A 13,891-nucleotide genomic window follows, 5' to 3' on the forward strand; every position below is an offset into this window, starting at 1 on the left:
GAACTTAACTTTCCTTCTCCACTACTGTCCCGTCAATGTGGATAGGGGGCTGCTCCCTCTGCTGTTTCCTGAAGTCCACGATCATCCTCTTTTGTTTTGTTGACATTGAGTGTTAGGTTATTTTCCTGACACCACACTCCAAGGGCCCTTACCTCCTCCCTGTAGGCAGTCTCTGTATATATCCTCGCTATTGTTATTTTGTCTGGGAAATGTTTTGGGTATTTTTCTTAACTGCATTGTTGGTTAAGGGCTTGTAACAAGACCTTGCATTTAAGACAAACTTTTTTTACACCCAGCTGGTGCACCCGGCCCATGGCCAGTAACTCTCATCCTGAGCTCTGACATGACATGTCAGATTTAACCAGGCAAGTCAGTTAAGAACAAATTCTTATTTTCAATGACGGCCTAGGAACAGTGTGTTAACTGCCTTGTTCAGGGGCATAACGACAGATTTGTACCATGTCAGCTCAGGGGTTTGAACTTGCAACCTTCCGGTTACTAGTCCAACGCTCTAACCACTAGGCTACCCTGCCTAGATCTTCATTGTAAAGGGTTTAATCACTGTTTTCCATGCTTGTTCGAACGGTCGTTAAGACACCAACAGCTTACGGACGGTAGGCAATTAAGGTCACAGTTATGAAAACTTAGGACACTAAAGAGGCCTTTCTACTCTACTGACTCTGAAAACCACCAAGAGAAAGATTCTCAGGGTCCCTGCTCATCTGCGTGAACTTGCCTTAGGCATGCTGCAAGGAGGCATGAGGACTGCGGATGTGGCCAGGGCAAGAAATTGCAATGTCCATACTGTGAGACGCCTAAGACAGCACTATAGGGACACATGGCGGACAGCTGATCGTCCTCGCAGTGACGTGTAACAACACCTGCACAAGATCGGTACATCCGAACATCACACCTGCGGGACAGGTACAGGATGGCAACAACAACTGCCCGAGATACACCAGGAACGCACAATCCCTCTATCAGTGCTCCAGACGGTCCGCAATAGGCTGAGAGAGGCTGGATTGGGGTCTTGTAAGCCTGTTGTAAGGCAGGTCCTCACCGGCAACATTGTCACCTATGGGCACAAACCCATTGTTGCTGGACCAGACAGGACTGGCAAAAAGTGCTCTTCACTGACAAGTTGACGGTTTTGTCTCACCCGGGGTGATGGTCAGATTTGTGTTTATCGTCGAAGGAATGAGCGTTACCCCTAGGCCTGTACTCTGGCGCGGGATCGATTTTGAGGTGGAGGGTCCGTCATGGTCTGGGGCAGTGTGTCACAGCATCATTGGACTGAGCTTGTCATTGCCTGCAATCTCAAAGCTGTGCATTACAGGGAAGACCTCCTCCCCTCCCTCATGTGGTACCTTTCCTGCAGGCTCATCCTGACATGACCCTCCAGCATGACAATGCCACCAGTCATGCTGCTCGTTCTGTGGGTGATTTCTTGCAAGGCAGGAATGTCAGTGTTCTGCCATGGCCAGCGAGAGCCCGGATCTCAATCCCATTGAGCACGTCTGCGACCTGTTGGATCGGAGGGTGAGGGCTAGGGCCGTGTGTTCCACCCCCACACACACACACACACACAAATGTCCAGGAAGAGTGGGTTAACATCTCACCGCAAGAACTGGCAAATCTGGTGCAATCCATGAGGAGGCGATGCACTCCAGTACTTAATGCAGCTGGTGGCCACACCAGATACTGACTGTTACTTCACATTATTATTATTCAATTTCTGTTAGTCACCTGTCTGTGGAACTTGCTCAGTTTGTCTGTTGTTGAATCTTGTTATGTTCATACAAATATTTACACTTGTTAAGCTTGTTGAAAATTAACTCTGTTGACAGTGAGAGGGCATTTCTTTTTTGCTGAGTGTATATATGAACTGATCTCACAGCAGAGAGCAGAGACTTCACCTGTAGGTATTCTGAGTCCCTTTCATACATTAGCTCACTGGACTGTCACTAAATCTGTGACTCAATCGTAACATTGAGTTGAATCGTGGGGTGTGTAGTGCTCTCATGCTACCCCTCTGTTACTGAGGTGGAATTACCGTAGACCTGCCTGGGAAAGGGGTTTCACAGCCATAGGACAGGATTAGGCTTAATGCGACTGCATGCTTCCCTTCCCAAACAGTTTGTGCATATATTATGACATTTTGTGACGTTTTGGTCTTCGCAAGAGTTATTTTAGCTGGGGTTTCTTCAATGAAGTGTTTGTCATTGAACGATAGACGACTCGTTTTCATGCAAAAAAATATTACTTGAGAAATGCTGCACCAAACAACTTAGTTAGATGTAAGATCGCCTCAAACGTAAAAATGAATGACTTTTGAGTAGGTGTGTATACATACTACAGCGTCTCAAGGTGGACACACGATATTAGTGCAGCCTTTTCTCGTTTTAAGCGCCAGCTGAACCAACGCATGGGGAAGCCTTAAATGTGAACCCCAACAACTCATTTTAGAAACGGCAGACTGTAGTCCGAGTTACATGTTTGTTACAGCACTGAGGAAACAGTAGTCACAACCTAGACTAACCCAGAGAACATTGAGCCAGATATTTCACAGGATTTGTAAATGTGAAGAATCCAGTTGGTATTTCCACTCACCACTAAATATGGTGTCGCGAGGAAGCCCAGTGGGAGAAGATGGCGCGGGATGGATTTTTGCTGACATTCTGCAAATTTTTAGTTGTTGACATTTGATCTCTGTACATTCTTCAGGTTTCCAAAACTAGAATCTGTAACAGAGTTGACTGTATTTTGTGGACTTTACCTTTTTGCCAAAGTTTCTAAAAATGATGTTTAGGAGTGCAAGGGCAAATTAAGTTATTGAACGTGCGCACTTCACAATGTAGGCATTCCCCAATGAACATATGCAAGAAGGAGCGAACAGGATCTCACTAGCTCGTGCTTGGCTCTGCCCACCTGTTCTGCCCACTATGATAAATTGGCTCCTATTGGAAATAACTGGCTTTGGTCCATCTTGGGTTAGTTATAACAATCTTTGATAGCACTGTAGGCTCATATCACAAACGCATGCCTGGACTGTTGCATAACTGGATCAAGAGAGAAGCAGGCAGCCCCCCCACCCCCCCAAAAAAGACAGCACAACTGAGGACAAGCAGTAGAAGAAGGCAAAATATAAAAATGACCAAGTTTTTGCTCTCTTGTCTGACTGCAGACTACAGCTGTTTCCTTTGTTCCCTGTGGAGCCTGGCAGCTAGGCAGGGGCTGCATGCTAGTCCTGCCCCTCCATGTCTTTATTTCTGGTGGTTAGGACTTAAGGGACAACTGACAACAGATACAGTGCTCCTTTACAGACCTTTAGGAGTGAGGGCCCCCACCCACTCCACTCTCTCCTTCATTGCTCTGGGAAGCGTTCCCTAACAATGTGTTATAGGACACTGTATTGTCTTGGTCTCTCCTTCAGTCTTTTTGTTGTTGTCCCTCTTATATCCTGCTTCCGGCATTGTTCCTTTTCTCTCCCCTCCCTTGTGCCTGAGAACCAAGTGGACTTGTCTGCCTGGCTGCTTCCGCTGTTCTGTGGCTCCTGATTAGTGCTGGAGCGTTGCCCCTGGTTACAGGCAGGCAGGTGGTGTCTGGTTACCTCACCTTGCTGTGTCATTCTCCTGTTTCGTTAACCCCAGCCAAAGAGGGTAGGGTGGAGACTACACAGCAGGCCTCGGGTGTGGATTCTGTTTCCTTTGAATTCTCTCTGCTTTGAGTTTCGACTGGGGGGGTACTGTTGAGGCCAGGGCCTACTGCCGGAGAGAATTGCCTAACCTTGTTTTCACACCTGACTGGGTTTATTTACTGAGAACCTGGAGTAGTCTAAATCATCATTGGTGGAATGGTTCTTTTGTTTTTCCGACGTTACCTTTTAGACTACGATCTCTGATCATTATCATGTTGGAAAGGAAAAGTGTTTCCAACCAGCTGATGACTGATTTCTAAGGTGAGTAAAACCCTTACGGGGATGGGAGTCTGTCTCATTGCACAACAATATTTTGTTTGAAAACAACTCTGTTTTAAAAGTGAAACCTTTGACGTTGACACATACTTTAATTTGTCGACAGTGGTGACTTCACAGGGAATGGTATTTGGTTAGGCCTAACAGCAGGTTATCGTTGTTATTATTTAATATAATTGTCCAGTACGTTACTGTCAATGTGGAACATCTGCACTTGTTGCTTCTTTGACAATGCTTTTGGAATCAATGTTTTACCCCCACATGTAATTTGCCTTGTGGACATTTCCATCGAAAAGGACCCTTTTGCACCAACGTGACGTTCATAGGAGCATATCAAATTGGGTGTCAAAACGAAAGCGAGAAGTTTATATTTTGAGGAAATGAAGGCATAGATCAATTTTTCAACCCTTTTCCATCTAAACTTGTTTTGGCATAAGTAAAGGCTTGGATTTCTGGATAAACATGGGAAAGGGGTTTATGATATCTACCAGAAAGTCTTAGAGGTGTCACAAAATACATCAACACACTACTGTTGATGTAAAGATCTCTGGCACTAATATCAACACTTATATTTAGATTTCAGAGGAATTGTTTCTAGCCTTGTTCCCCAAAAACCCACATCTTTAAGATATTTTCTAATTTCTCTCCCTCACAGGGAGGATAGTGGAAGTTCACAGAAGTAACAATTAATGGTAGACCTACCAATGAGTTATAGTGATTTTACTGATATCCATTTAGTTTGAGTTAAGTGATTTAAAACTTGTAATTCCGTTACCAAATTGGTAACAGAATTACCCCATAAAAAAATCACTACTGGAATTACTGCAGCTGAATTGGCTACAATGGGAAATCATAATAGTCACAAACCACAGTTGGGTCACCTGCTACTGTCCTCCCTTCCACTGTCATACTGTTATGATCCACTCATAACTTTTCTTTCTGTCATCTGGTGGTCAAACAAAGTGTATTACAACAGTCTGAGTCAAGACACTCTCCATGTATGTATGTATGTATGTATGTATGTATGTATGTATGTATGTATGTGTGTAACTTTTCTTTCTGTCATCTGGTGGTCATCTGTGTGTTACAACAGTCTGAGTCAAGACACTCTCCATATATGTATATATATGTGTGTGTGTGTGTGTATATATGTATATGTAAATATATGCGCGCTCTTCCATGTGAGAAATTGCCAAGAAACTGAAGATCTCGTACAACGCTGTGTACTACTCACTTGCCACAATAGTGCAAACTGGCACTAACCAGAATAGAAAGAGGAGTGGGAGGCCCCGGTGCACAACTGAGCAAGAGGACAAGTACATTGTGTCTAGTTTGAGAAACAGATGCCTCACAAGTCCTCAACTGGTAGCTTCATTAAATAGTACCCACAAAACACCAGTCTCAACATCAACAGTGAAGCTACTTTAAGCCAAACATCAGGAAATCTTGCATTTGAACTTTATACTTGGAGGAAAAACTATACAATAGGAAATTACTGGAGAAAAGTTGCCTACACATCAGTCAGAGCGCTGTCTGGTGGACCAATGTTGTGAGCAAATATATTTAATCTGATGGAGAAGTGCAACTAAAAGTGGAAAATACTAATTTTACATTCATGATCTGGAGCGAACCCTGACTGAAGCCTAGCAGAATTTACAATAAGAAGCTATATAGATCTGCTGTTTACGAAACACAGCAAGATACTTTTTCAGCATTTTCTTTCCTTTTCAGTGTGGAAAACGCAGAATCCTGCTTTAGTGACCACTGCTGTACTGAACTATATTGTACTGAACTCTACTGATTTGTACTGTGCTGTAGAGGTCGACTGATTTTATGATTTTTCAACGCAGATACTGATTTATTGGATGACCAAAAAAAGCCGATACAGATTTTCATTAAATTTTTTATAAATATATATATTTGTAATAATGACAATTAAAACAATACTGAATGAACACTTTTTTTTTGTTTAAACTTAATACAAAATCAATTTAGTCTCAAAGAATGAAACATGTTAAATTTGGTTTAAATAATGCAAAAACTGTGTTGGAGAGCTTTTAAAAAAAATGTTTACATTGCACTAATGTTTAAGTTCCTTGCTGAGAACATATGAAAGCTGGTGGTTCATTTTAACACGAGTCTTCAATATTCCCAGTTAAGAAGTTTTAGGTTGTAGTTATTCTAGGACTATTTATCTCTATACCATTTGTATTTCACATACCTTTGACTATTGGATGTTCTTATAGGCACTATAGTATTGCCAGCCTAATCTCGGGAGTTGATAGGCTTGAAGTCATTAACAGCGCTGTGCTTCATGCATTGCGAAGAGCTGCTGGCAAACGCAGTAAAGTGCTGTTTGAATGCTGCTTATGAGCCTGCTGCTGCCTACCACCACTCAGTCAGACTGCTATATCAAATCATAGACTTAATTATGATACGATCCTTAGTTTTCGGATTTGACCGTATTAATGACCTACCATTTTGCAAACAGAACGTTTATTCTTTCAGTGAAATACGGAACCGTTCCGTATTTTATCTAACGGGTGGCATCCATAAGTCTAAATATTGCTGTTACATTGCACAACCTTCAATGTTATGTAACATTCTGGCAAATTAATTAGTCTTTGTTAGGAAGAAATGGTCTTCACACAGTTCGCAACTAGCCAGGCGGCCCAAACTGCTGCATATACCCTGACTCTGCTTGCACAGAACGCAAGTGACACAATTTCCCTAGTTAATATTGCCTGCTAACATTCATTTCTTAACTAAATATGCAGGTTTAAAAAAAATATACCTGTGTATTGATTGAAAGGCATTCATGTTTATGGTTAGGTACATTGGTGCATTTTTTGCGAATGCGCTTGTTAAATCATCACCCGTTTGGCGAAGTAGGCTGTGATTCGATGATAAATTAACAGGCACTGCATTGATTATTTGCAACGCAGGACAAGCTAGTTACACATGGTTGATGAGATTACTAGTTTATCTAGTTAACTAGTGATTCTGTTAAGATTTATTGTTTTTGTTAGATAAGTTTAATGCTAGCTAGCAACTTACCTTGGCTCTGTGCTGCACTCACGTAACAGGTGGTCACCCTGCCATGCATTCTCCTCGTGGAGTGCAATGTAATCGGTGTACAAAAATGCCAATTAGGACTAGTTATGGAAAATTGGGGCCGATTTCAAGTTATCGGCCTCTACTGTGCTGTCCAAACTTGTAAAACATGAGGAGAATGACATTCCTATCCATAATGATTCATTTCTTTGTAGTACAGCACAGGGACCCATGATGTAATTCCGTTTCCGGGTGTAAATCCACTTCACTTACTGTAGTTCAATAACCAAAAGTGATTTTTTTTTTTTTTAACTCAAGGTGCCATGTCGATGGCATACATTTTAAAGTGAAAAAGCTGAGTCAAAGTGTAATTCCATTACTGTGGAATAGCCCTTATTTAATCATATCTCAGGGTGTTGGACTACAGATACAAACATTGGTTGAGGCACTCCACTAACACCAGTGTGCTTCTGACGTTTACACTGTTCTTTGTTTTTCTAGCTGCGTCTGTTGGTTTTGTTCTTGTTGCCTAGTGTGTACTATGGGTTGGTTGCTTGGCTTGTTCCAGCAGCCTGGCCACAAACTAACTGCACTGCCCTGCTAGCCTAATGAGTGCATCTTTATGAGGAGGCTCAGGTGGATTCATATATCAGCTCTGCAACTGCCTCCCTGGGCCATACAGGAAGGAAGAGGTGGCTTTAAACACCATTCAAACGGGTTGGAGTGGCTAGCTTCCTTTAACAAAAAATCATGCCAGAGTTCCATGTTGAACCTATTTAATTAATCTGCATAATTAATGCCCTGACATGAGATATTAGTGGACGTGTGAGGCAGATGCATGATGAAGCTCCATCTGGTATTGAGGTAATTAATCGGGCTGAAACAACCTGCTACTGAACCTGGACTCCACTACTTTCTCTCTCTGCTCACCAGAGCACCGAGTGTGACACTCTCTCTCACTCTCTCATACAATGCCCAGGAGACACTAGTAGAGGACTGGGTTCACTTCACATTGATACAGGCTGTGTGTGTTAACCTCTGAACTGGAGAGTGAAGCAAATAACAATTTTTTTTTTAGGCGTGTGTCATTGCGAATATTTACACATTGTGTATGTCGGTCCCTGCAAGTAAATCAACCATTCATCAGATTCTGTGATAATTAAAGGGGGGGTGAACTGTGTGTGTGACATTGAATTTTAACACCGTTTTTGTGTGTCCCTGCAGAGTACAGCCGCTTTGAGTCGAAGATCCACGACCTGAGGGAACAGATGATGAACAGTAGCATGAGCTCTGGTTCGGGCTCCTTGCGCACCAGCGAGAAACGCTCCCTCTACGTCAGGTACCAGAACACACGCACAGTACACACCGCTCCCAAAATCATCACGTTTAGCACACCACTCACAAATACTATGATTTTTCATCAGCACAAAGTAGGTCATGATGAGACTATCATAAGCCAAGTATCTGCTCATCTGATGAATTTGATGAGCAAGCTTTTCAGTTGGATGCCACACATGACCTATTTTACATAGCTGCAGCCTATGGCTGGCAAAAGTACTACTGGTATCATAATGTTATTACATTTTGGGCATGACGCCAAAACTGTAAGGAACCCCAGTCAGTCAGGAAGAGCAACATGTGCCAGGCAGGCAGCCTCCTCCACTGTAATGAGTGCAGCTGCCTGAGTCAGAACAGGAAGTGTTCTGGGGGGGTCAAGGTGAAAATTATTATTCTATGATGTAACACTCATGTCCCAAGAACTGGAAACATATTTCAAGCTAAGTGCTGTGGTGCAGCGTCACGTAAACTAAATATTTACAACCCCTGCAAGAATAGCAACATTTTCAGTTTTGATGGCGATTCTTGACAGAAGGAAGCATCTACAAATCCAAGGCAAAATACTTGTGTAACGATGTGTAATCAGTTCGATGTCCAAAGCAGAAACGGTCAATAAACAAACTAAGATACTGTTCTGTCATGTTCCCATTGTATCTCCCAACAAGACTGTAGCTCATTGGACCACCTATACACTGTAAACCAGGATGACTAATGCTCTGTAATTCTCTCCCGTCAGCCAGGGAGAGCTATCCTTTCCTCTGTGTGGGTGACTAAGCATACAGTTATGGAGGAAAAGGCTCTGTTTCATTCCAATGCACAGCAGTAGAGCAGACTTCTCCCCAGCTAGCCTATCCTCTGGAATGTGAGACCTCTCAGGTGCACACACACACAGCCAGGGTCCAATCTGAATGCCTGTGTCAGGGGAGGCACTCATGTAACCTGGCAGTGACTTGATACCTGCAGGTAGCTAATATCAGGGCAGTCTGAATACTTTAGACCGGGCAGTCAGTAGGGAGAACACACCGGTAGTAGCAACGCCACACTGGACCACGTCGTGTCCTGCAGAGCCAGGTTGTCAGGTTAGTGGCAGTAGTGGAACCTGTAGAGCTGTCGGTTCCCTGTCTGACAGACTCATAGCAGAAGTAATGGAAACTGTGGCAACGAAGAAGCCAGTGTGTTTTCCAATGACATTGTCACATTTCATCATGTGACGTAGTGGGGTTTAAACTTCAGAACCTGTTACTAGTATGGTGCAGTAATACTGTATATGCTGTTGAGTGATTGACACAAACACCCCTCCCCCTCTCTGTCTTTCTGTGTGTAGAGCCCTTTTTGACTATGACCGGGCCAGAGACAGCTGTCTGCCCAGCCAGGGCCTGAGCTTCTCCTATGGGGACATCCTGCATGTCATCAACGCCTCCGATGACGAGTGGTGGCAGGCGCGTCTGGTCACGCCCCACGGAGAGAGCGAGCAGATCGGGGTCATTCCAAGCAAGAAGAGGTAACCTCATCACCCCATTTTACCACCCAAAATGTGCTGCTGTTGTGTGACTCTCAAAGTGCCTCAGTAAGAGATTTGAAATGGGTCTTTTCTACGCAGGGTGGAGAAGAAGGAGCGAGCGAGGTTAAAAACAGTCAAGTTCCACGCCAGGACGGGCATGATTGATTCCAACAGGGTGAGTCTGGGGGCTGTGCTCTCTGGTTCTCCTGCCTGGCAGTGGGCACCCAGGGAGCTGACCCACTTCCCCCTCCCTGAGGCAGGCAGTGTGGGAACAGGAGCATGTAGCAGGGACCTAGCTGCTCATTAGAACTAGTGGAGAAACCTAAAGACTCGCATACATTACAGACAGTCTCGTTCTCTTTAAAGACAAGGGGCTACCAAACTGACTCAATGCTTAGTAATGGGACCTGTCGCTATCCTATCTAAGTGCAATTAGTGTTTTTAATGTGATCTGAAGTCTTAGTATACATCAGGCAATGTAAGAAACCCCTGGTTCACCAATACAGGCTCTCACTGGTGAATGTATTAATTGGTTGTCTTGTTTTCATACGATTTTCAAGTAATATTGTGACACCTGTATGGTCCTGTAATGATATGCTCGCTCATTAGAAGGGCAATTTCCTCTCGTATATACCGTTTCTAGGATCAACATGGAAATGATCTTCCCTTTGCATAAGTGTTCCATTCATTTTACCCTGGTTATCTGCCTTCATTTATCTGCCTTCATTCTTTCATTTAGATTTTTTTCTTTGTTTTTAGATTTGTCTGTTTTTATTTAGTTTTGCATGTGTGTTTGGTGTCCTCATTGAACAACAACGTTCTGTTCTGTTTTTTGTTTCATCCCCCCCATCGCCCCCCTCCCCTCATCACGCACATCTCCAAGCAGCCAGTCAAAGTAAAGCGCAAAAAAAGCTTCAACCTCTCACGCAAGTTCCAGTTTTACAAGAGCAAGGAGAATATTGTGCAGGAGTTGGTGGAGTCTGAACGTGAGTACCCAAAGTGTGTGATATGAGGGGGTTTTACTTTTCGCGCTTTCCTTTCATGCTTCATCCTTCCCACAGCTTAATCTCTCCACTCACCTCTGGGGCCAGACCGTGGCTGTCTGTGGGCAGTGCTGTCTTTTCCCACTCACTGTCATTCACTCACAGCCAGAGAGGACCCACACAGACCCAGGCCTGGGGTTCAGGTGTCGGCCTCTCTGGTATCTGTTCGTCTGTCTGTCCACTGGTGGAGAGTCCAGGTGTGTGCTGCTGGCTGCCAGGGCAGGTGTGTGGCTGGCTGCACTAACACAGTAACTGTGTACTGCTGCTAGAGGCCCTGTTAGACCCCCACTATTCATTGCTGCCCAGTCAATCCTCATCCTCAGTTACTGACCCAGAGAACTAGAATTTCATTAGCTGGACGGCAGCACTAAAAAACACTAACGGGTCAAAACCTCATTCTTAATGGTATTGGCTGTGTGTAATTTCAAGGCCTTGGCTTTCACTGGGAGTAGAGTGGGGCTCAGGGTTTAGGGAGCACAGTGCCTCGTGTTGGTCCCCCCCATCTTGGCCTGCCTCTAGGCGAGCAGCCAGCACACTGCTCCTCCCGTTCTCTTTCGCTCTCTCTCGGCCTGTCCCAGCTCTCACTAACCTCTTCTTCCTGTCTGCCTCTTCTGTTTGTTTCTGCTCTCACCTGTCGGGACACTCAGGACTTCCCAGGGTTAAGCGATGACTTTTATGGATCAAAGAGTTTGAGTAAGTGTGTGGTTGGACTGTCACGCTGCAGCTGCTGTCCCCTGAGTTCCGAGCTAAACGCCTGTTCAATGCAGACCCGGCTAGCAATGGCTGCGACAAACACACACACTCTTGTTTACTGATATACACACACACACTTACAAACACACGGCCCTAGGGTAAGCGAGCAAGTGTTACACCTTGTCTGACTTCCTTCTTCCCTGTAGGGAATTTACTCTAAAAGTTTAGTAGGTCATTGTCAGAGAGTGATTACTTGGAGAAACCAAGTATCTCCCTCCCTACACTGACTGGACAGGGTTTGCTTTTCCTATTCTGCTTTTCCATGTTAGCAAGCTGAGCTGACTGCCCAGTGCCCATGTATGCTTGTTAACAGGCCCACCGCCACTGTTTTCTTTGGCTTGTCCCCGACACTGTATCTGGTGTGACAGATACAGAGCCCTCGATAGGAAACACTGGCAAGGGACCGGAGGGTCACTTGGGACTTTGTGAAAGGAAACACTTAATTTCCTATTGCTGCAAACCTCCAACCACTTCCCCGTGTAGAAAGCGCTGTTGCTCAGAACAAGACTGTTTTCTTTTCATTTTTTCCCCCTCTTTCTGTCCGTTTTCCTTTTCATCGGGTTATATGCAGTGGGACAACAGGGGACTTTGTTTTTCCTTCTTGATGCTCGGCAACTGGTGGTGAACATTTTTCCCTCACCAAACTGAAAACCAATTTATTTTGATGTGGCTTTACTACTACTGCCCAGCTTTGAGCTTTCCCAACATAAACATGTTCCTCTCCTTGCAGAATGCCTGACGTCAAACACGAGCGACAGTGAAAGCAGCTCAAGTAAGCAACCTTATTTTCCTTCTACTTTTTTTTGCAGCTTTTATTTCGGACATAATCCAACTAAATGAAAAGCATGCGGCACGTCATTACACCTGTATCCAAAGCAATGTTTTATTTTAGTCCTCGGTGCTGTAGATAGCTGGCATTTGACTGCGATAGTATCAGGCACTTAGTAGCAAAACAGTCTCTTTCATCTGCTGTTATGGAAAATGTGACTATGAAAAGAGTACTTTAAACATTCCATTACTATCAACCACATCTAGTAATCCATTGTCATGGGATTATAATAAAGATTTATTTTTACTCAAACTGTTGTCTTCCTTTCTGCTATTCAGAGGGTCAGGAAGACACAATTCTCTCATACGAGCCAGTGATTCGACAGGAGAGTAAGTATGCAATATACTAGATGTTCTCCTCCATTTAGGATGGGGTTTGATACCATTAATGCGTATCTTATTCCAGTGTTTGCAGACATGAGTTTTGACCTGCGCCCTCTCTTCTCGTTTGCAGTTCATTACACAAGGCCTGTGATCATCTTGGGCCCAATGAAAGACAGAGTAAACGATGACCTGATCTCAGAGTTCCCTCACAAGTTTGGCTCCTGCGTTCCTCGTGAGTAGACCACTCGACAACATGCACCACATTATCACAGCCATTTATAGAAACACTAGTGGAAAATGTATATATCCCGTGTTTTAGTGACATCTCCCTAACAGTCATTTGAATCTGTCCCTCGATCTGTGCAGACACGACACGTCCGCGGCGGGAGAACGAGATGGACGGCCAGGACTACCATTTTGTGGGCTCACGGGAGCAGATGGAGAAAGACATTCAGGATAATAAGTTCATTGAGGCAGGCCAGTTCAACGAGAACCTCTATGGGACCAGCATCTTGTCTGTCAGAGCAGTGGCTGAGAGGGTAGGGAGCACAACACATCATAAATGTGCAATATACACAAGGTTCATTTCTGATGGATTGTTAAGGGATGTATGAGAATGTGTTATTTTGATACTTAAGTGCTCTTTCTCTCCTTCCTCTTCATGAAGGGAAAACACTGTATCCTGGACGTGTCTGGAAACGCTATAAAGCGACTGCAACAAGCACAACTTTATTCGATCGCAATTTTCATCAAACCAAAATCCATTGAAACTCTTATGTAAGTGTGTCTGTTCTTGGATCTAATGAACTGTTAAAAGATTCTCTTTACTGTAACTCCATACAACAATCACTTCCTGTACTGTACACTAACCAACCATGTCTGTGTTGCAGGGAGATGAATAAGAGACAGACATTTGAGCAATCCAATAAAATCTTTGATAAGGCAATTAAACTGGAACAAGAGTTTGGAGAATTTTTCACAGGTAAGTCCACTACTTTAATTTATTTTTTAGGTTCATCGCAGATTATACATATTTTAGATACGCTTGAAGCGTATTGTAGGGCAAGTAGGAATCTT

The 13,891-nt window shown here is 43.9% G+C and overlaps 1 protein-coding gene across 11 annotated transcripts in view; it reads left to right on the plus strand.

The window, feature by feature from the left end:
• The window catches only part of LOC109864740 (disks large homolog 3), a 140,334-nt gene that overhangs the window by 123,301 nt on the left and 3,142 nt on the right, over positions 1-13,891 (plus strand). For 7 of the 11 annotated variants that reach the window (XM_031797385.1, XM_031797390.1, XM_020452653.2 and 4 more), the window contains 10 exons: positions 8,252-8,366; positions 9,690-9,866; positions 9,966-10,041; positions 10,753-10,852; positions 12,393-12,434; positions 12,770-12,820; positions 12,945-13,046; positions 13,181-13,353; positions 13,482-13,591; positions 13,705-13,796. In XM_031797385.1, coding sequence (XP_031653245.1) covers positions 8,252-8,366; positions 9,690-9,866; positions 9,966-10,041; positions 10,753-10,852; positions 12,393-12,434; positions 12,770-12,820; positions 12,945-13,046; positions 13,181-13,353; positions 13,482-13,591; positions 13,705-13,796 — 1,038 coding nt within the window. Of the gene's footprint in view, positions 1-3,651; positions 3,959-8,251; positions 8,367-9,689; positions 9,867-9,965; positions 10,042-10,752; positions 10,853-11,556; positions 11,603-12,392; positions 12,435-12,769; positions 12,821-12,944; positions 13,047-13,180; positions 13,354-13,481; positions 13,592-13,704; positions 13,797-13,891 lie in introns of those variants that run through there. The other 4 variants (XM_031797388.1, XM_031797391.1, XM_031797389.1 and 1 more) reach the window with 2 other exon arrangements.

The sequence above is a fragment of the Oncorhynchus kisutch genome, linkage group LG19 (assembly GCF_002021735.2).
Source record: "Oncorhynchus kisutch isolate 150728-3 linkage group LG19, Okis_V2, whole genome shotgun sequence".
Lineage (NCBI taxonomy): Eukaryota > Metazoa > Chordata > Actinopteri > Salmoniformes > Salmonidae > Oncorhynchus > Oncorhynchus kisutch.